We start from the raw sequence: 23,292 nt of genomic DNA, 5'->3' as shown, positions 1-23,292 counted from the left end.
AGCAGTTTTGTTATTTATTTGAAATCTCCTAACGAAGAGAACATAAGCAGATAATCCTAATTCTCTCTCTCAAGACAAAGCAGAAAGTTTTGTTCAATGATGGCTGAATACAATCTCTGGGCTTTAATAGAATTTCACAGATCATTTCCATATTAGAAGACTACCAGGCATGTCTTTTACATTTTTTAATATTACAAGTCGTAAAATGAATGGTATTATCACTATGCAATTACACTCTAACATGTATATTGTATGAAGCCTTGGTGTGCGATCATAAAAATAAATAATAAAATAAATCCAAAGAGAAAGCACTGGTTCTATTGAGGGCTTTGTTGATCCAGTGGAAATGACATGCCCCGCCTAGCCGCCCCGAGTCTACGGAGAGGGGCGGCATACAAATTTAATAAATAAATAAATAAATAAAATAACCAAGTCCCAACCAGCAAGGTGATGTAACCAGAGGTGGGCTGCTAAGGTGGAACGGTGACGTGTGCTCACCCCCGTGGCCCTGAGTGCTAGCGGAGTGCAGCGCAATTATACTACTGCAGCTGTGCAGGTAACAGAATTGCGTGCAGAGGCAGGTGTGCCTGTGTTTTGGCACATGCATGGAAGCAAAAAAAAACATGCCAAAACACAGGCGCATCTGCGTCTCTGTGCTCAATTCTGCTACCTGCACAGCTGCAGTAGCAGAATTGCGCTGGACTCCGCTAGCACTCAGAGCCACGGGGGCGAGCACACGTCACCGTTCCACCTTAGCAGCCCACCTCTGGACGTAATCGACTGGGTGTCAGGCACAAAAGACCAGAGCCACAGATTAATTTCCAATTAAACTGATTCATTGCTCATGCCTATGCACAAGAGTCCAGTCAACTAAGGGTAAGCACTATTCTGGTGCTATATAGATGATTTAATGGCATTTAAGAGGGGCTGGACCTAGACCGCTCGTGGGAACATAGAGACTCTAGGCCAGGGGTGGGCAATTAATTTTCCCAAGAGGCCACTTGGGAAACTGGGATTTGATCTGAAGCCAGAGCTGAGAAAAAGGCAATGGTGAATCACTTCTGAATGCTTGCCAACAAAACTTAAAGGACTAGTCCAGTTTTGAGCCAAGAGTTAAAAACTGACTTGAAGATGTGCTTCTACACACACACACACACACACACAAATACAAACACACACACACAGGGTTACAAACCTTGAGGCTGAAGAGGATAAGGCAAAAAAAAATTCAACCAAGCTATGCTTCATGAGTAGACCAGATGTTTAATATTCTTGTCATCAATTTTTCTACAACATCAAATCCAAAAACATTCATTACGAAGATGTTCATTGAATAGCTTTGAAACATTAGATTAATAATCACTTAAGACCAAAGGCAATGAAAGACAAAAGCAGGGAAAATAAACTTGTGGAAGGTGGGAAGGAATGTGTTCAAGAGAAAACTACTGACAACACTTTCAATTCAGAGATTTCAAAGTATAAGACATTTAAGAAGCTTGTGAAGAAGAAATGTTCCCAAATAATTAGCTAGATCACCTGACAAGCAGCTTATCCATTGTTGTTAGCAATGCCCTACAAAACTCAAAGAAACTTAGCTTAATTCTCTAATAGAATGTTACATTGCAAGGGGCAACCGTAAAACTTCTCCTAACACTAATTGTTATCTAATATGTATAGAGGGAGAGTTTCCAAATTAAATATATCTAGAAGCCTTTGTAACATGAATAGTTTATTTTTCATTTTAAAAAAATTATTTTTAAATCCATATTCATACATATATCAATGCAGATACCCTACAAAAATATCCAGTTACATATTTCTGGCTGATCTACACTGCTCAAAAAAAAAATAAAGGGAACACTTAAACAACACAATATAACTCCAAGTGAATGAAACTTCTGTGAAATCAAACTATCCACTTAGGAAGCAACACTGGTTGACAGTCAATTTCACATGCTGTTGTGCGGATTCAACTTTGTACAGAACAAAGTATTCAACGAGAATATTTCATTCATTCAGATCTAGGATGTGTTATTTGAGTGTATTATTTAAGCAGTATATTTTGTATTCATATCAACACCTCTATCATATTAACAATAAGTCTGTACAGTAATCATATTTCTCTTTCTCACTCCCCTCGTACTCTCTCCATCTCTCCCATCTACGTTCTTTCCATCCATCCTTCCTTCCTTCCTCTCTCCACCCCACCTCTACCTTTCTCCAACTACTTCCTCTCTCTCCCTCTTAGCCATCCCTTGAGTGATTTCGGTTCTAATAAATTTTATATGAAACAAACTGATAATATATTTTAAAAAGTAGATGAATAGTGTATTTTTCATCCAAGAAGCTGATGACAATGTGCTAGAGTGGTTAACATCTAACAAACTTTCTGTAATAGCCAAAGAATTATAAGAACCAGGATCACCATCATATAAATCACAGGCAGGGAAAAACTTTAGTGTTCTACTAAAAACCGTAGAGTTCTCATCAATCTCATTCCATTATGTGCCTTAAAGAATATACAGACATACTTATTGCCAATAATAATGTACCAACTACTTTTGGATACAGAAACAAGATGAAAAGACAATTTGCAAATTTATTGGTAAATTTATGTATTTATTGGTACATGTGGGCAAAAAAAAGGGAGAATCAAAGGCTTCATCAGTTTGTGAGATATGTATAATCATAGTTACAGTCACAAAATGACATTCTGATGGATTCATATGAATAAAGAAATATATGAAATATACTTTGTTTCAGAGACAAATCTTTACAACAGTAGAGGAAACAAATTCTAATTCTTGTATCAAGCAGAAATAAGCAAATAAGCTAAATTTGCCTAGAACAGTGTTTCTTCACCTTAAATTAAGTAAATTAACTTTAATTAAGTAACAGTTAAAACTCGGACCACACATTTTCGGAATAGTTTTAATCCCAGAGCTATAATTGCACTTAACAGTGAACTAAAGGGTCACCATCAGTGAGTTGTTGGACAGTATTACTTGGTCTGTTGTGTGGATTTTGGGGAGTTCAGGCTGGGGAATTTGTGGCAGGTGGGGGGTGTTTTTGGAATTGTTATGCATGGTGAGTCTGGTGTTACATGAATTTCGGTGCACGGAGATACTATGTATATGCATACAATGACAATAATAAAGTATTTATCAAGTTGTATGAACGTCAACTTATACTGATTGAGGAATTCCGGGAGTTGAAATCCACATATCTTAAAAGTTGTTGTGGTTGAAAAACGCTGGCCTAGGACAGTGTTTTTCAACCAGTGTGCCGCGAGACATGGTCAGGTGTGCCGCGAAGAAGGAAGCTCAGGTTCTGGTCTCACAACTTTTTGCTGAGAGAGAGAGAGAGAGAGAGAAAGAGAGAGAGAGAGAAAAGGAGAGGAAGGGAGAGAGAGAGAAATGAGCAAAAAGGGGAGGAGAAAAGAGAAATGAGAAAAGGATTGAGGCAGAGAATGAGAGGAAAGAGAGAGAAACAAGAGAGAGAGAGAAGTGACTCTTGATTTAAAGCATATGATAAAAAGCACCCAAAAAATAAGAGAGAAAACCCCCCAGCCCTCACCTGTTTTTGGAAATGGTTCAAAAGTATGTATATACACACACACACACACACACACACACACACACAAGAGGGGGGAGAGACAGGGATGGAAAAAGAGAGGAGAGTGTCTTAGAGTGTCGTTTTGTGTCATTTTGGTTGGTGGTGTGCTCCAGGATTTTGTAAATGTAAAAAATGTGCCGCGGTTCAAAAAAGGTTGAAAATCACTGGCCTAGGATATGCCTCGACATACTTTGCATAACTCATTCTGCACCATCAGGTCAAGTTTCACTGTAATTCTCTGAAGGCTGCCTTTCAACTGTATCGACTACTATACTCAGTCGATCCTCTCATTTCTGGCAGGCATTGTCCATCTGCTTTCAAGTTCACCTTTCCCACCTACGCCTTGACAGTTGTTCTTCCAAAGAGGGGGCATGGTGGGAGAGCTGGAATTCTCAGCTGTCTGCTCAGTTATTGTGCTTAAAACCAAACGTGCTATGTGCATTGCATTGCTGCAGTTTACACTCAACAACATGAACTTCAAAAGAGGCACGGAGAGTTTCTAGTTTGCTCCAGGGTAGGAAACTGCCTTACACTGAATCAGAATAATTCATGTCCACCTTTGTCTAGTTCTCAGTGATCTCTTCAACTCCTGTTAACTCAGATCTTTTGGTGCTGAGATCCAAGGTCTTCAATCAGAAAAGTTCTTGACGATCATTAAGTGTTGTACTACATGATTCTTGACAAATCTATATTTTCTTTTATGTACACTGAGAACATATGAATCAAGACAAATTGGCCAGTAAACAAGATCTTTCTAGGAACATTGCATTCTTCTTCTTCTTCTTCTTCTTCTTCTTCTTCTTCTTCTTCTTCTTCTTCTTCTTCTTCTTCTTCTTCTTCTTCTTCTTCTTCTTCTTCTCCTTCTCCTTCTTCTTCTTCTTCCTTCTTCCCCTCCTCCTTTTCTTTTTCTTCTTCTTCTCCTCCTTCTCCTCCTTCTCCCTCCTCCTCTTCTTCTTCTTCCACTACTGTAAGATTCCGATGTTTCCATACAGTGTGTGACTGTGTAGTATAAATTAGGAAGGGAGGTTAAAGAATGGTCGCACCAAATCCACCATAAGCGGGTACGTCTCAGAGGTAGTCAACAAATGACTACAATGTGTACTAGAATTAAGGTGGCTAAGCAAGGCAGTTGTTACATGAGCATTGCCTCATTTTACGACTTCTTCCAGGGTTGTTCAGAGAATCAATGTATATTGTTAACTCAATCACATAGTCATTAACTCAATCCAGTTTTGCTCCATTGACTTTGTTTGGACATTGGCTTGGAAAGCTGTAAATAGTCACAGAGCAATCATTGCAAATATATGCTGGTTGCCAAGCATACCAAATTTTGATCAATTGACCATAGGGATGCCGAGTCGGTTGTAAGTGCAAGAACAGTCAATAAATGAATGGTTATAAGTCGAAGACTACCTGGTTAGCACTTCTCAGTACAATAAAATGAAAAAAACCCTCTTCCTTTGGCCTCAAATGACCGATGACTGAACACTGCTTGCAGATACCACTACCTTGTTTCCCCCCAGATAAGACATCTCCTGATAATAAGCCCAATTGAGCTTTTGAGTGCATGGCAATAAGATCAAGCAATTATTTCACGATTCAAAAAAATATAAGACAGAGTTTTATTTTCAGGGAAACACTGTCTGTCTGTCTGTCTGTCTGTCTGTCTGTCTGTCTGTCTGTCTGTCTGTCTGTCTGTCTATCTATCTATCTATCTATCTATCTATCTATCTATCCTTCCCTCCCTCTCTCTCCTGTTTTCCCCCAAAATAAGACATCCCCTGATAAGCCCAATCAGGCTTTTGAGTGCATGGCAATAAGGCCAAGCACTTATTTCAGGGTTCAAAAAAATATAAGGTAGGGTCTTATTTTCAGGGAAACACAGTAGTTACATTTTGATTAAAGATTTTAGATATTAAAAATATTAATCATATGCATGTGACAAAAAACCAGCGTGATTTGAATTTAAAGAAATAGTTTTGAACAATGTATGTTAACTGTTACGTAAATTAGAGATGTACTGTATGCGGTACTGCAATGCAAGTGATTGTACAAAGTTTTTTAAATAATCTCTTTAAAAAAAATATTGGGCAGGAATTCTGTCCCTCCCCTAGAAATTGAATTATTCCCCACCATATCCAAGATGCTTATCACCATGTATAGGTAAATGGAAAACAAAATATAACATTCCTTGTAGAAGGAATTGAATAAAAATAGTGCTACGAGGCAATTTACTTCTTTTAAAACTGAAAAAAAAAGAAACTTACTGTGGTTCTGTAGCTCAGAAGGCCTTTTCCATTTTATTCCACAAAATTGGAAAATGCCTCCAAATTATGAAGTTTATAAAATGAAATACACCAAGCTTCTCAAACATTTTGGATTCACACATCATGCTAAGCGAAGGTTAATTTATATGGTCCATCATGAAATCAGCAAATTGCTTGGATCCTTTTAAGACACTTTATAATACACTGATTTTTGCAAAATGCAATACCTGGGTTAACCCCACATTATACAGCACCAAACAAAACAGATGTTGGTTTAGTGTGAGATATGAACCTGGGCATGTGGGCATGGATAGCCTGGAAAAAGGAAGGGCCAGGGGGGACATGATAGCAGTCTACAGGTACTTGAGGAGTTGCCACAGGGAGGAGGGGGTCATGTTGTTTTCCAAGGCACCAGAGGACCAGACGAGGAACAACGGTTGGAAGCTGACCAACGAGAGATTCAACCTAGAAATAAGGAACAACTTCCTGACGGTCAGAGCGATCAACCAGTGGAACGGCCTGCCAGCGGAGGTTGTGAACTCCCCAACTCTGGACATTTTCAAGAGGAGATTGGACTGTTATTTGGCTGGGTAGCTGTAGGATTTTCTGTTTAAGCTGGGGGTTGGACTGGATGACCTGCAAGGTCCCTTTCAACTCTAATAATAAATAAATAAAATAAATAAATGAACCGACCACTGGAGATACAAGGCTGCAAGTTATCTCATTAGGAACTTCAAGATTTCCTCTATTAGCCTAAAAAGCCAGAGAAGATCGGAACAATGTGCTTCTTTACTCAGCCAATTATATTCTATGCACAGTGGATTCCAATGATCCAATTACAATCACGTAAACAAAGCATTTTGCTATGCTTAGCCCAAATTGTAGTGTTCAGTGCTTAAAGTTATTAGAGATTTTAAATTAGTTTTTAATTCCAAATTGCCCCAGTAGACTTCTTTTGAATATAGCTTCTTTTTTTTTCTTTTCCTAATTAGCTGTACCAGCACGGCTATTTATTTTAATGTTTCAGCTATGCTGTTTGCAAAAAAAAGAGGTATAAATGCACACACTCTTGTGAAAACAAGATGCTTTTCACACTGCAAGTGTGAAATTTAACAATAGCTTATATCTCAAATACATTTGGTTGTTCATCTTACACATGATGATACTGTCAAAATATATTACATATTAAAGTTTTTAAGATTCACTTACTATTTTCTTTTCTTTTTATGAGCCTGTAATCCCTTGATTCAAGTTAGGGTCTGGGTGACTGAGTGAAGCTGAGCATTTACTGGCTGTCTGCCCTTCCTGACACTAACATGAAGTTCACAGTATTCACTTACTAACTATAAGGTGACTTATTTCTGCTCTGAAAAATAAAAGGCCTTCAGTCTGTTTCAACTATGTGCTGAATCAACAGGACATTAAGTGTAGATATATTTGATATGACAGTATATGTATATGTATATGTATGGTATATGTATATGTATATATGTATATGTATATTAGGTCTTGGCATAGTCAGGTTTCTTCCCATATAAGTTTCAGAGAATCTTGGCGACGTTTCAACAAGGTCCCACTTATCATCTTCAGGCTGCTGCTTTTGGCTTCAGGACCTCGTCGAAACGTGACCAAGATTCTCTGAAACTTACATGGGAAGTAACATGAATATGCTAAGACCTACATACCTATACCTGTAAAGATGTACGAAAACAAATATACATACATACATACATACATATATGTCACATGATTTTTTTGCTGAATTTGAAAATTAAGGGAGACTAGGATAGATCTATTTCGGCCTTATTTTGGCCATACCCACTGGGACTTGAACCTGCAACCTTTGCCTTGTAAGGCAGAGAATTATCCTCTAGGTTACAGTATCCAATCCCTTCAGCTCTGCACCAGGGAAGGGTTACATATTTTTGTGTCAAATCACCCTGGTGTATTGAAGGAACATCACAGCTCCTTATTAGCCTCTCGGCCCAACCCAGGGCCATTTCCAAGGCAGTTAATTTTATTGATAGCCGACAATTCTATCTGTATGTGTATATATATAATAGATGTATAGTTATATAATAATATTATATAGATTATAGATTATAGTTGTCAGCTATAAAAAGCTTATTTGCCTTGGAGTATGGCCCCAGGTGGGGCCGAGAGGCAAAAAGGAAGCTGTGATGCTCCTTCAATATACCAGTGACTCGACAAAAAAAAACACATATAACCCTTCCCTGGTACAAACTGATACAGGAAATGAGCCTGTAGCCTAGAGTCTAAGGCCACTGCCTTACAAGGCAGAGGTCCTAGTTTAAAATCTCAGTAAGGGTGTGGCAACCTGATGAAGGCAAATAAGCCCGAAATACTGTAGATCTATAGTAGTCTCCCTTCCTTTTCATTATCAGCAAAAATATGTTACACACAAACACACACAAACATACACACAGAGACGTATGTATGTATGTATGTATGTATGTATGTATGTATGTATGTATATCTCCCCACATATGTTCAAAAATTTTCATATACTGTATGTGAAAATATTTGAACATTATTTTTGCATTATATAGAGATATCTGTAGTATTCACTCACAGGTGTTTGCTTATGCACATAACAGTAGAGAACAGCTGCTGGAAAATTAATCTGGCTGTTCTAAAGTTATAAAAACTGAAACAAAAAGGAGAAAATCATATCACCAGAATCAGCTGTGGAAAACATCATGAGCGGATACTAATCTTCAGAAAGAAATCACAATATTTTTTTTATATTACACTTATAGCGGTTTCTGACCGAACAAGAAAGTTAAGGGCAATGACTGAAATACTGCTATCACCAAATATTACGACTGAAAGATCAAATCATTATCAAAAAATATATAAAGGATGTAAATGTCCATCAGTCTTTGGGAAGATCTATTCACTTGCATGTAATGTAATTCTCTGAACAGACTTTGTAAATAATATTTCTGGGTAAAATCTGAATGCATATTGGGTATCTTGCACCTTGTCTATTAAATATAGACTTCCTGTAGGGTTAATGGGTTTGTTTATTGCTGCTGTTGTTTTGGTCTTTCAGGGTCAGCCATACATTACATCCCCCCACCAACAACTGATCAAGGAAACATATTAGTTGAGTGGTCAATCTCTGTACACAATGATCTACCACCACCATGATTTATTTTGCTAAATCCTGCCATTGCTGATTTCTCCTGCAAGGCCTCGGGTGATTTTTATCTGTCTGTTCAGCCAATTAATGACATCTAGGATAAGATAAGAAAGATGAAGTAGAGATGATATGTTTAAGTTTGTACATTACACCCTGCAAAGGTTTATTACATATTTCTACATGCATCTTTCGTTGCTTTTAACAATTGTCCAGCCTGTTTCTTGGGAACAGTCATATGATTCTTTGAAACAATGACAAGAATTGTGTTCACACAAGTGAAGGAAGAAGCTACATGCACAAGGTTCTTTAACAGTTCATCCATAGTTCAGAATAAAGCCTCAATTCCTTGTTGTTATATTCCAGTTCCAAGGTTCATAATTTGAAAATTGACTTTGGGGAGTTTTTGCTTGGTCTATTAAAATGATTCATGTTGCATTCAACATAAATTGTGCATACACAGAGGAGGGCTCAGTTCACGTATTCACAGTATAATAACTAAAGTGAATTTTGTACGAGCTGCAGTTTGTGGCAGAGATGCAGTATCATTTGTCTTAATTTTTCTTCAGCATTACATTAGGGCTAGTGCATTTACATTTCCAGGTAAGGCTTAACTTTACTCCTGTTGTAAAAAGAAAAAAGGGAATCAAATCTGCATGTTTATGCAGTCTAACATCAAGTAATGCCTTTTTACTGTCTTAAAGTACACATGGATTTACTTTCCATTTACATTCCTCTACCAAGTCAAACGCAAAGTGCATGAAATATTTACTGTACATAAATCATATAATGTCCCAAATTAAAAAGATAACAGCCCCACTTCCTTCTAAGGCAAAGATATTATAACAGTCACGTCTTCTACATATTTCCACCATTCAACCCTGCAAGAATAATGAAAGCTGAGAAAAGCAAAGTCCATTTCTTTAGGAAAAAAAAAACTTTTAGTCTACATTGGGTTACGGTATGTAAATTAACAAACACACTGACACCAGAAAGCAAGAGCTTTCTCATGAAATATGTATTTGAGAGGGAAAAATCAGCATATGGCAAGCTCAATCGCCAACATCTTAAAATAATTTTTCAATACTTAAGTGACAGAACCACAGATGCAGACAAAGGGGAATTTCAGCTCTGCACTTTATTCTTTTAATTCTATTTTGTGTTCACACATCCATCAAAATGACTTTGAATGTGGTCATTTACTGTGGCAGAAAGCCTTTCTCCTTATTAGATCACAAGACACCTTTATAAGAGACTTGGCCAAAGAAATTGAACTGCTTGGAATGGCCAATATGGCCAATATGCACTGCTTTTTGGGCAGGAAGGATCCAGAAAAGAATAATGGGAGTTACGGTCATAAAGCCTGTCTTTTCCACTTTTCTTCGCTCCTTTTGTGTCTTCCTTAAAAGGTGACTGCTAAAGGCTGGGTGTCAGCTATTTGTAGAGGAAAATAGCCAGTCATGAATAAAACTATAGGAGAAAGTAACGTAGATTTTATTGTTTATTAAATTCTGCATAATCTATACAGGTTGGTCAAAGCAAGCAGTAATGGAACCAATTACTACAATCATTTTGCTGAATGGTTTATGCTTTTTCTGGGCAATATTCTGTTAATGTTATCTTACAATAAAGTTAAAGATGGTGTTTCTGAGTATACTTTTAATCTGGACTACTTTGCAAAATCAACATAAATTTTGCACGTACGAAAACACATTTATTTACACAAACACACACACACCATTTTTATAGTCCAAGAAAAATTCTGTCTGCAGATTTAGCTGCCATTCGTCTGACTGTCATCTATTTAGTTTGAAGCTCTTCCACCTGTCTCTCAATGCCATGCCCAGATACCATTATGATAAACAGGATCACATAATACCAGTCTTGAATTCAAAGGACTGTGATCAGTCTAAAAGCCAGAATAACCACATTTCCTTGGCCCTGAAATTTAGAGAGATGTTAGGCTCATGCTCACTGCACAGTATTAATCCCAGCACTTAAAATAAACTCCAAATGTGGTCCATCAAAAATCGGAAAGACCAGAATGAAATTAAGAGTTATTATTAACTATTTATCACCTGTAGTAGATGTATCAGCTAATCAGAGGATTGTCTCTCTCTGCACCTTAAATGAACAGAGGTGTGGTGGGCTTTTTTGTTTTTGAAATTTTTGAATCTTCCAACTTCTTTTTTTATTTTTCTTCATCTCAATCATTTCAAAAACTCATTTGCAAACATTTGTCTTCTAATGAAGTTTATCTCTCAATATATGCATTCCCTTTAAATTCTGAAAAAAGACTATCTAATTAAATAGTTGCAAGGGGCAGAAACTTATGGTTATGTTTGCACTTCAGTCATAAGATAAAAATCATCATGTTCTATAGGTGGCATCTAGCCCTAGCAAGATTGGTTAAGATATATTCAACTATAAAGTCAGCTTATTGGAAATGTAAAAAAGACGTAGGTACCTTCTTTCATATGTGGTGGACATGTCCTGAAGCGAGAGATTACTGGAAAAAAGTACATAATTGGCTTCAAGATATTACAGGAAGACAATAGAATACACTCCAGAATTGCAGCAGAGGCGGAGTAACGACACGGACACAAATAGCTGGATTTAAAATGGGTCATTTTTATTAATTAAATTTGCATAATTTATTCATTTAATTAGCATAAATTTAACTATAACCCCAAACAAGGACCCGCAGGGTCAAACAATTGCTTCCAGGGCGGAAAATGATGTCAGAAAAACTTCCGGGGCAACTTATGGGCGTAGCTCCATGCTGACCCAGGTGAAGGGCCTGCATGTGGGAGGTCTCGCCGTCTAACCCCTACAAGGGGAAAGAAAATGGGCGGGACCCAAAGACAGGTTCCCCCCAATTGCTCAGGTCGGGTAGCCACCATGAGCCTTTGGAGAGAACATGTCAATCATCCCCAAAGATGCCCAACGGAGAACACGCAGTTGCTAAACACCACCCAGTTTTCCGCCCCTAACCTGCCTACCCAAATGACCAAAGGTAAGCCAATTAGCCTAAGCAGGGTGCGAAGTACCCCCTAACCGCATGTCCGTCACCACAGTGTGGAATAGGCAAAAAAACGGTTGCAGAAAATACCGAGACCGCCAAAAATTCCTATTCGGCCCCCTAAGGTGACCCACAGTGGCACACTGAAAGATAGGGAGGGCGGGTGGGTGTTCGCTCTGTAGTCATGGGGCGAAAAGGAGGCCCCAAGCCTGCACAGCCCTTTTTATAGGGCTGGCAGGCTCCGCCCCCGACGACGTCATCGGCCATGGCCGATGCACCAGGAAATGGCTGAGATCTCGTGAAATCTCACGAGATCTCAGCCCCCAATGTGGCGGCTACGCCAGAGGTCATGTCTCCCTGGCCCTGCTGCAAATACTAGGCCGGGGAGTGAAGCACCGGCCTAGTATTGCAGCAGAGGCGGAGTAACGACACGGACACAAAGAGCTGGATTTAAAATGGGTCATTTTTATGAATTAAATTTGCATAATTTATTCATTAAATTAGCATAAATTTAACTATAACCCTAAACAAGGACCCGCAGAGTCAAACAATTGCTTCCGGGGCGGAAAATGACATCAGAAAAACCTCCGGGGCAACTTATGGGCGTAGCAAAACGGGCCGGGGAGTGAAGCACCGGCCTGGTATTCTTTTTACTTGAAATAATAAGAAAACAACATCCCAAAATCTTTCAATATTTAATACTACATATCATAACAGTGGCAAGAATCGCATATGCACAGTATTGGAAGGACAATCAAAGCCATCAGAAAACGTATTAATGGATAAAATATATAGATGTGCTGAAATGGACATGTTAACCATCATAGTCAAAGGACAAAATAACTTGAAATACTACGAAACATGGACAAAATGGAGCGATTGGACTAGGAAAAAAATAGGAAAGACTGTGAGATGAAGACAAAGATGTGAGATTTTATAAATATAGTAAATATTGTATATCAACCAAAAAACCCCACCCCAATGTATGAAAACAGGTATAGATCTATGTTATATGTGTTTAAAATTGAACCCATGTGTTTAAAATTGAAAAAAAATTAAAAAGATAATTCTTATTCTAAGCATATTAAAAATCATAGGAGGAAATATCAAACAAGTCTGGGGTAAATAAAAGGACAGCAAATAAGATGCACTTTTACTAGATTACCAACAAAAATATTATATTTACAATTCTCAAGATAGGCTGAATATATTTTTTATAGACGTATTTCTTTTTTAGCTGGCTTTCAAATATAACCCCAAACAGGAATGCAATGCTGAAATACTACAATTAAGAAAATCTATATCTGAATCTTTAGGAATGGAAACACATTAACTTGTTTAGTACATGAATGGTTTCTTCAATTTAATGCCAATCTTCCCTTCACTCTTAGAAGGAAAACCATCCTGTCTGAATTAAATAGAAACAAAGAAATATTGGAATTTTTTTTAAAAAAAAACAGAACTTTTAATTTTCACATCTTTTAATTTCCATGCCTTTGTTGTAATTAAAACACATCACATATTGTTTGTACCTTTAACATTTCCCCAAGTATTTCACAAATATCACATAATTCCATTTGATTTTTTTTAAATTTCCCTTTTGTGGTTCTTTTTGTAGCTCTAATTAAAGTGTTTTGTGTTCTTCTACTAACTTCTTTTGCTTTTATTTCTCATATTAATATTCTCATATTCTAATATTTCATATCAATATCTCAGCAATTCCATCTTTTCTAGGGGCATGTCACCAAACAACAAAACAGCTGTTGCTAACAGTCTTTTCCTGAACTTAGCCACTTAAAACTTTGTTGGCTAATAACACTGAAATTTGACTCCTTTACTTATTAAGAATGCACTTTTTTGTTTCTTTCTTGAAATGATATTTGTTGTCAACTCAATATTCAGAATACTATTTTATTTTCAACAAAAATCTAAATCCTTTCACAATACCACTTTTAATTTTTAAGAACATTACCCTGAATGTTAAATCTTGAAAGTAACCGACTTGTTCTTATTTACTCAGTCATTCTTAATTAATTATAGTTTAATCCTGTAAACTACACCAATTCAATAATTTTACTTCTTTCATATTCAGAAGCCAGCCAAAAACAGACTTTATTTAAGATCAAGATTGCTTCCTTAAAATGATCAAGTTTCATATTCTTAGATAAAAAGCTACACTCAAACAATCCCAGGACTCTCTTTCTGACTAATCTGCTCCAAATCTGTGTAATTTATTAATGCTTGAAGCTTGAATAAAATGGGTATTTTTTTTAAAAAAAAAATGTTCAAACTGCACTGGGATTCTATTAATTTTTTTTTTTTTTAAGGCAAAGTGAATGAATATGATTTGATCCAAATACTCAGTTGGATTAGAGTCCCATGAAAAAATATTGGGTGACAAAAGGCCCTTATAGTGATCTGGCAGAAATAAATAAATTAATCAAACTGTCAAACAAAGAAGACTGGTTTTGACCTCCTACTGATCTCATTACTTCTCTATTACCCTTTTGAAAAACATCCTCTTACCAAGACAACTAATTGAAGATTACGTGGAAGGAAATAACACCTCTCCATCACTCTAGTAACTTCGACTCATTTGTCATTATAATAATTCATTTCTATCCTTTTCTCAAACCGCCGCAGACTCTAATGGACTCTCATCAGTTAAAAAAGCAATTTTTCCATTTAATTGCACTCATTAAATGCTTCAGTTGGACAATGAGAAAAGCAACAGTTTCCATATTTAATCATAGTGAAGTAACAGTGCAATATTACTTCTAAACACACAGGGCACAATGGAAAGTACTGTGCAATATCTCATTCACAACATTTCCATTCAGAGTCTATTAAACGATACAGTAAGAATCTTCCTAGCTTTTTTTTTGTAGCGGAGGGTGGCAATGTCTTTTGCATAGCTGACTTTTCCATAACCTTTAATAGAAAATGCCATTCAGAAACATGAGCAAAAAAAGGATTAAATATTGAAGAGATTTAGTTTTGAATTCATTCTAGAATGCATATTCTACATGCCAGACAATATGAGCAATATCTTAGACGCTGAATGTTTGGATTTCAATTCAATATTTTTTTCTTTTAATAATCCATGGACGTCAAATTATATCACATCATGGTTAAGATGTAAACAATACTAGCTTAGTGAACCATTTTTTTTCCCATGCTAATAATTGCTGTTTTAAATAAGGAATCATTCTGGGTTAGAAAGGACAAACAATAATCTAAACATTGATTGATAAAAAATACAACACAATACAATAAATTGATGCAACTGAAAAAGCTTGTTGGCTGGTATTTTATTGGGAAAGAATATCAGGCAAGGGAAAATCCTTGATCAAATAATCATCTTAATTAATAAGAACAATGAGTCTGCTTACAGAAACAAAGTACAAGGGCTGACATTGTGGTGCAAAGAAAATAAATAAACCCATAAATAAATATAATTGACTTCGGGAAGAAAAAAGATGTACATTTAACATTGTACATAAATGGCGAAGAGGTAGAGAGGGTTGGTAGTTTTAAATTTCTGGGTATTCATATCATAGTGGACATCTCATGGGCTATGGATCTTAACAAGCTTGTGAGAAAGGCACAAAAGAGGCTGTACTTCCTAAGAATGCTCAGGAAGATAAATCTATGTCAGCATCTATTGTTGGCCTACAATCGCAGCACCATTGAGAGCGTCGTAATATGGCATTCTTGCATGGTATGGGAGCAGCTCTGTAGTGGATAAAAAAGCTTTACAGAGACTCATTAAAACTACCCAGACTATCATTGGGCTCCAGCTACCAGCCCTGGATGGTATCTTCACATCTCGCTGTTTTAGAAAGGTGCACCACATTCTCAGAGACTCTTCTCATGCTGCTTACAATCTTTTTGGTCTGATGCCTTCTGGCAGAAGATACAGAACAATTAGAACTCAAACCACACGTTTTCTGAACAGTTTTTATCCCAGAGCTATAATTGCACTTAAATGTACGAGGGGGTCACTATCAGTGAACTGCTGGACAACACTACTTGGACTGTTGTGTGGACGTTGGATGGTTCAGGTGGAAAATTGTGGCGGGTTGAGCATGTTCTTACGGATTGTTATGTATGTTAAGGCCGGTGTCATACGAATTTCGTTGCATGGGTATACTTGTATATATACATACAATGACAATAAAGTATTTATTTCTTTATTTATTTATCTTGACTAATGGTGAAAATATATATACGAACTTAAGAGAAATCCTTCCAAACTCCTGAATCATGTTCTGCAAGCTGAACATCCTTACCTGTAATTAAAGATCATATTGCCGCTCCGAGTCTTCGGAGAGGGGCGGCATACAAACCTAATAAATTATTATTATTATTAATATTATTATTAATATTATTATTATGTCAGTACAACATAGCAGACGAGATCACTATGCTGGATTTTGTATTTCATCACCAGTCAGGTGCTTCCCAAGCACCTAGGACTGTGTGATGTAGCGGCGAATTATGTTTGCCGATCCCAGTAAAGCGGCCTTTTACAATTGACAGATGGAGATTTTGTCAATTCCAATGGTTTTCAAATGTCCGCTGAGGTCCTTTGGTACTGTGCCCAGCGTGCCAAGTACCACTGGGACCACTTTCACTGGCTTATGCCAGAGTCGTTGCAGCTTGATTTTTAGATCTTCGTATTTCACTAAATTCTCTAGCTGCTTCTCCTCAATTCTGCTGTCTCCTGGGATTGCGATGTCAATGATCCATACTTTCTTTTTCTCCACGATCACAATGTCTGGTGTGTTATGCTTCAGAATTCGGTCAGGCTGAAGTCTGAAGTCCCACAGTAGTTTTGCTTGCTCATTTTCGACCACTTTTTCAGGCTTATGATCCCACCAGTTCTTTGCCACTGGTAAATGGTAGTTCTGGCACAAGTTCCAGTGGATCATCTGTGCCACAGCATCATGTCTATGCTTGTAGTCAGTCTGTGTGATCTTTTTGCAGCAGACTTTTTGCAACAGACTTCTTTACAGAGTCTGCACTTTGGATCGTCTGTTGATTTTTCAATTCTGGCTTTGACAGCATTTGTTCTAATGGCCTGTTGGAGTCCTTCAATAGCTACTTCTGTTCAGTTTTCTCAAAAGACACCTTACAAAATAATACTATAGAGGGATATAGCATTGCTTCCAACTGTACGGATTCAGCTCCAGTGATCTTAGAAGCCGATGTCTTAGAAGAACTTGAACAATTAAAGATAAATAAGGCAATGGGTCCAGATGGCATCCACCCCAGAGTTCTTAAAGAACTCAGAACTGTCATTACTACCCCCCTGACTGATTTGTTTAACCAATCATTGTTAACAGGAGAAGTTCCTGAGGATTGGAAAATGGCCAATGTTGTGCCTATTCACAAGAAGGGCAGTAGAGAAGAAGCTGGTAACTACAGGCCAGTTAGCTTGACATCAGTTGTAGTTAAAATGATGGAGACTCTACTCAAAAAGAGGATAAATCAGCACCTAAAAAACAATAACTTATTGGACCCAAATCAGCATGGCTTTACTGAAGGCAAATCATGTCAGACTAATCTCATTGATTTCTTTGACTATGTCACAAAGGTGTTGGATGAAGGTGGTGCCGTGGATATTACCTACCTGGACTTCAGCAAAGCCTTTGATACGGTTCCACATAAAGAGCTGATAGATAAATTAGTGAAGATTGGACTTAATCCCTGGATAGTTCAATGGATTTGCAGCTGGCTGAAGCGTAGACATCAGAGTTATTGTTAATGGCGAGTATTCTGAGCAGAGTCAGGTTACAAGCGGTGTGCCACAAGGGTCTGTTCTGGGTCCTATTCTTTTTAATATATTTGTGAGTGACATAGGGAAAGGTTTGGTAGGGAAGGTTTGCCTATTTGCCGATGACTCTAAAGTGTGCAATAGGGTTGATATTCCTGGAGGCGTCTGTAATATGGTAAATGATTTAGCTTTACTAGATAAATGGTCTAAGCAATGGAAACTGCAGTTTAATGTTTCCAAATGTAAAATAATGCACTTGGGGAAAAGGAATCCTCAATCTGAGTATTGTATTGGCAGTTCTGTGTTGGCAAATACTTCAAAAGAAAAGGATTTAGGGGTAGTGATTTCTGACAGTCTCAAAATGGGTGAACAGTGCAGTCAGGCGGTAGGGAAAGCAAGTAGGATGCTTGGCTGCATAGCTAGAGGTATAACAAGCAGGAAGAGGAAGATTATGATCCCACTATATAGAATGCTGGTGAGACCACATTTGGAATACTGTGTTCAGTTCTGGAGACCTCACCTACAAAAAGATATTGACAAAATTGAACGGGTCCAAAGACGGGCTACAAGAATGGTGGAAGGTCTTAAGCATAAAACGTATCAGGAAAGACTTAATGAACTCAATCTGTATAGTCTGGAGGACAGAAGGAAAAGGGGGGACATGATCGAAACATTTAAATATATTAAAGGGTTAAATAAGGTCCAGGAGGGAAGTGTTTTTAATAGGAAAGTGAACACAAGAACAAGGGGACACAATCTGAAGTTAGTTGGGGGAAAGACCAAAAGCAACATGAGAAAATATTATTTTACTGAAAGAGTAGTAGATCCTTGGAACAAACTTCCAGCAGACGTGGTAGATAAATCCACAGTAACTGAATTTAAACATGCCTGGGATAAACATATATCCATCCTAAGATAAAATACAGAAAATAGTATAAGGGCAGACTAGATGGACCATGAGGTCTTTTTCTGCCGTCAGACTTCTATGTTTCTATGTTTCTATGTTTCTGTCTCCTTTTTGAGTGTTCAACTTGTAAGCCATGACCAGGTCTTTTCTTTATCCACTTTGCCTTCAATCTTCTCCAAAAACTGTCCATGCAATGCTTTGTTCCGCCAACTGTCCATATGACATTGAGTTACATTTTTTCTGTATTGGTCCTTAGTTTGCTTCACCTTTAATAATAATAATAATTATTATTATTATTATTATTGTTGTTGTTGTTGTTGTTGTTGTTGTTATTATTATTATTATTATTATTATTATTATTATTATTATTATTATTATTATTATATTGACAAGAATCTACGCAACTCTCCCAAAGGTATCTCTCTAAAAGAATTCAAAGTGTTGATCAGGCCATGCTAGGAACTCCAACCAAGCACCTATAAATCAACTCTATATGGATTGTTGGATAATGTTCACTATCGGTACCATTCCTTCGGAAACTAGAGAGCTGCAAGTTTTGATTTATAATTTGGGCAGAAGGTGGGATAAAACCCTTCTGGTGACAACTGGGTGCTTGGTTTTGGTATGGCAGATTGAATAATGACACTGTTCTTGTACATTTCAACATTGATCTACTTCAGAATTAACCATTTCAATACATTGGCAAGTGTTGCATCTACATGCTTCCTGTTCTATTCTACTGTACTATATATTTCAAGTTTGTAATCCATTTTTTCCCCAGTTCTGGCAACTAAATCACAGACATAGATTAAAATCACAATTTAAATTAATTGATGAGAACATGAAAAGAGCTCAGCTGAAAGTTTATCAAGGTGGAAGATAGAAGGGGAAGATTATATGAAAGGACAATCCTATTTCTAGGTGCAGTAAACTATAATTCAATTAACCCTGCTGTGCTTGAACAAGGCTATTATCGTATAACAGGATCACCTTATTCAGTATCTCCAAGATATAGCATTTATTCTGTAATAGAAATTTATGAAATTCAATAGGTGGGTGGGGTACTTTTTTCAGGTTAATCCCATTGAACTAACACAGATATTGTAGTCCTCGACATTTAGTAACCACTCAAAGTTACAACGGCATTGAAAAAAGTAACCTATGACCTGTGTTCACACTTATGACCATTACAGCATTTCCCAAGGTTATGTGAACAAAATTCAGGCAACTGGCTTAAGATTTATGACGGCTGCAGTATCCCAAGGTCATGTAATCATCTTTTGAGAACTTCTGACAAGAAAAGTCAATGAAAGATCCAGATTCACTTTATAGCAGTGTTCCTTATCAAACGACTGCAGTGATTCGATTAGCAACTGTGGCAAGAATGCTTGTAAAATGAAGCGAAACTCACTTAAACAACTAGTTCAATTCTGGTCATTGTTCTGGTTTCTGGTAGAAATTTAGCAATTACAAATAACTCTTATTAAATGCATTATTTCATAAACAAAGAAACTCCATTTTATTCTCTTCTCTTCCGGATGCAAACACATTTCATACTGGCACCTATCTCTTGGCCTGTTATCTTCCTTAATTGCATTTCTCACATTCCTTCTCCTTCTCCACTTAACAATATTTATTTTCCTAACAGCATGATCTCTAAAACAGCAGAACTGACTGTTAATCAACACAGAATACTTTTGCTTACTTGGGAGTGGCACGGAAAACCTCCATATTTCTCTTCGGCAACGTTGAAACTCCACACTTCTTCCCCACTGACCCCCTGACGTGCCAAATACATCACTACAGTATTTAACCCATTCCTTCCCTTAATATCTTCTTCCAGACACCTGTTCTCTACGTTTTTGGGCCCTTCTGAATTTAGGGTTTACCCAGCGAGCCTCTGATTCTTCCTCGCTAGATCCTGAACTCATAGCCCCACCCTGTGGCTGGCCTCCCACCTGTTCTACTACCTGTAACCCCGGGCCCCCCACTAATTCATAAATACTATCTGTATCAGAGTCCTCAATTTCTTCCTCATCCTCCAACTGACCAGGAGTATGTACAACAGTCATAAGTCGAGGATTACCTGCAAGCCTGTTTTGAAGATTTTATTTGTTTGTTTGTTTATTGCGCTTATATGCTGCCCTTCTCCAAGGACTTAGGGCATCTTACAACATATAAAAAATACAAAAAACAATGCAAAAAGTCCAATATTCAAATAATCTAAAACCCTAAATTTAAAAATCATACACCCCTACTCACTCACACCACAATCATACTAAAGGCCGTTCTAGAGGCTAACGTTCAGCGCCCCCAAGCTTGCCGGCAAAGGTAAGTTTTCAAAGCCTTTTGGAAGACAAGGAGAGTGGGAGGGTTACAGATCTCCGAAGGGAGTTTGTTCCAAAGGGCCGGAGCCTCTACAGAGAAGGCTCTTCCCCTAGGCCCCACCAGATGACATTGCCTGGCTGACGGGTTCTGTAGAAGGCTGACTCTGTGGGACCTGACCAGTTGCTGGGATACATGAGGCAGGAGACGATCCCGTAAGTAATCTAGTCCTAAGCCAAGTAGGGATTTATAGGTCATGACCCACACTTTGAATTGAATTTGAGATCCTTTAATATCAATAGTATCTCTTTATTTATTTATTTATCGATCTGATCTGTATGGCTACCTAACTCTTGACAATTAGCAGTTTGTTAAGAATTTATTTTGGGATTTGGCCCATACTGGAAATCACTGTGATTGGTACAGAATCAGTTTGGTTCTGGCACCTTTGTATTCTCTGTCAGAATGACTGCTTTCTGGAATGATGTTCCCCATCATATCTGATGGAATGGGACTGTTCTCCTCAACCATTTGCCGCTGATCTTTCTTCTTGGCTGAAACGGCCCTAGCGCTTCGACCCAGCCCTTCCCATCCCAGGCCCTTCATCATAGCCCATTTGCTGGATGGGCCCAAAAGTCTGTTTCCTTCACGGCTTGGGGCGCACCGTACACTTTGCCACCAGCCAATCAGAGGAGCAATGGGAGAAGAATTCCACCGCCTTCTCCATGAGGATGCTAGTCTAGGGGGAGCCTCATTCCTTCCTTTCCATTCCCCCCTCACACTCTTCCATTCAATTCCCCCCCACACTCTGTGTGTGCGCGTTTTACATGAGGACCCATGATAGCAATGGGAGAAGATTCTACTCCTTCCCATTCCTAGCTCCTCCTCTCCCACTCTCTTCGGGAAACTGAGGCTCCCGCGGTGTTCCCCCCTCCCTCAACCTCCTTCACTTTTCAGACAATGCCAGGGAAGGCGGGCCCCCTCCTTCCCTTGCAGCCGGGAGAGGGAAGGGGGTGGAATTCTTCTCCCGTTGCTCCTCGGATTGGCTGGCAGCAAAGAAAAGCCGGGGTGGCGCAGCAGGTAGAGTGCTGTACTGCAGGCCATTGAAGCTGACTGTAGATCTGAAGGTCAGCAGTTCAAATCTCACCACCGGCTCAAGGTTGACTTAGCCTTCCATCCTTCCAAGGTGGGTAAAATGAGGACCCAGATTGTGGGGGCAATATGCTGGCTCTGTTAAAAAGTGCTATTGCTAACATGTTGTAAGCCGCCCTGAGTCTAAGGAGAAGGGCGGCATAAAAATTGAATAAATAAATAAAATAAATAAATAAAGTGTCTTATACTTTCGGGGCCCATTCAGCGAGAGGGCTGTGACGAATGCCTGGGATGGGAGGGGCTGTGACGGAGAGGCTGGGGCGGAAAGCTATAGCCGGTTCAACCAAGGAGAAAAGTCAGCAGCAAATGGTTGGGGACTGAACCCTGGGGGCAAAACACGGGTGGTGAAATGGACGAAGAGAACAGTTATAGACCCCGCATCTGAGTACCTCCTGCTTTATTGGCATCAGTGTGTATGTGTGTTGGCTGGTATAAATAGTTCACAAACTTTGTTTGCATTTACAAGAAACTCCTACTCTAAGAATATTTATTGTGATAGTCACCTGTCCAGTTCTTAAAAACAAAACAGGAGAAAAGGCTCACTGGATGCCAATGCCCCAGGTCTAAGAAAATGCTGAGTTTACCAGTTGCCTTAATAACATTTGAATGCTAGATAAGGACTTACACTATTGAATTGAATGGCTATATGTTGTCTTTTATGTCATTTGCTGAACACTTTTTTTAACATCTCTTTTATAATCTGGTAGTGTAATGGTTCATTTCATTTTATCTTGGTTTATTTTGGCAACAGTTTGTTTTAGAGAAACCTTATGGTTGTCTTAAAATACTGCAGAGCAAGCTGTTGAAAGGGAAATACTTTAAATGAAAATAAATAGTGCAATACATTTCATCATAGAATCCATTTCTTGCCAGTGGTGAACTAGCTTTCTATCTTTACTTAGAGACATGTACACCATCTATTTGACACAAAGCATGGCAAATCACAAACACAATCAGTAATTTTAGTACCACTTTTTCCCCTTGAAAGAGAGAGAGAGATTTATAAGAAAGTACTAAATACCAGTGAAAGAACATTTGTCCTAAATTTGATTCTTCGCATCG

The 23,292-nt window shown here is 38.1% G+C and overlaps 1 protein-coding gene across 13 annotated transcripts in view; it reads right to left on the bottom strand.

Moving 5' to 3' along the window:
• Positions 1-23,292, bottom strand: part of WWOX (WW domain containing oxidoreductase) — a 760,885-nt gene that overhangs the window by 622,341 nt on the left and 115,252 nt on the right. The window contains exon 6 of one of the 13 annotated variants that reach the window (XM_070760440.1): positions 9,366-9,667. The exons of the other annotated variants lie outside the window; for them this stretch is intronic. Coding sequence (XP_070616541.1) covers positions 9,662-9,667 — 6 coding nt within the window. The 3' untranslated portion in view covers positions 9,366-9,661. Of the gene's footprint in view, positions 1-9,365; positions 9,668-23,292 lie in introns of those variants that run through there. 13 annotated transcript variants of the gene reach the window in all.

The sequence above is a fragment of the Erythrolamprus reginae genome, chromosome 9 (assembly GCF_031021105.1).
Source record: "Erythrolamprus reginae isolate rEryReg1 chromosome 9, rEryReg1.hap1, whole genome shotgun sequence".
In the NCBI taxonomy this organism is placed as follows: domain Eukaryota; kingdom Metazoa; phylum Chordata; class Lepidosauria; order Squamata; family Dipsadidae; genus Erythrolamprus; species Erythrolamprus reginae.
The sequence above is the reverse complement of the archived record's forward strand: the minus strand, read 5'-3'. Positions and strand labels throughout refer to the sequence as shown.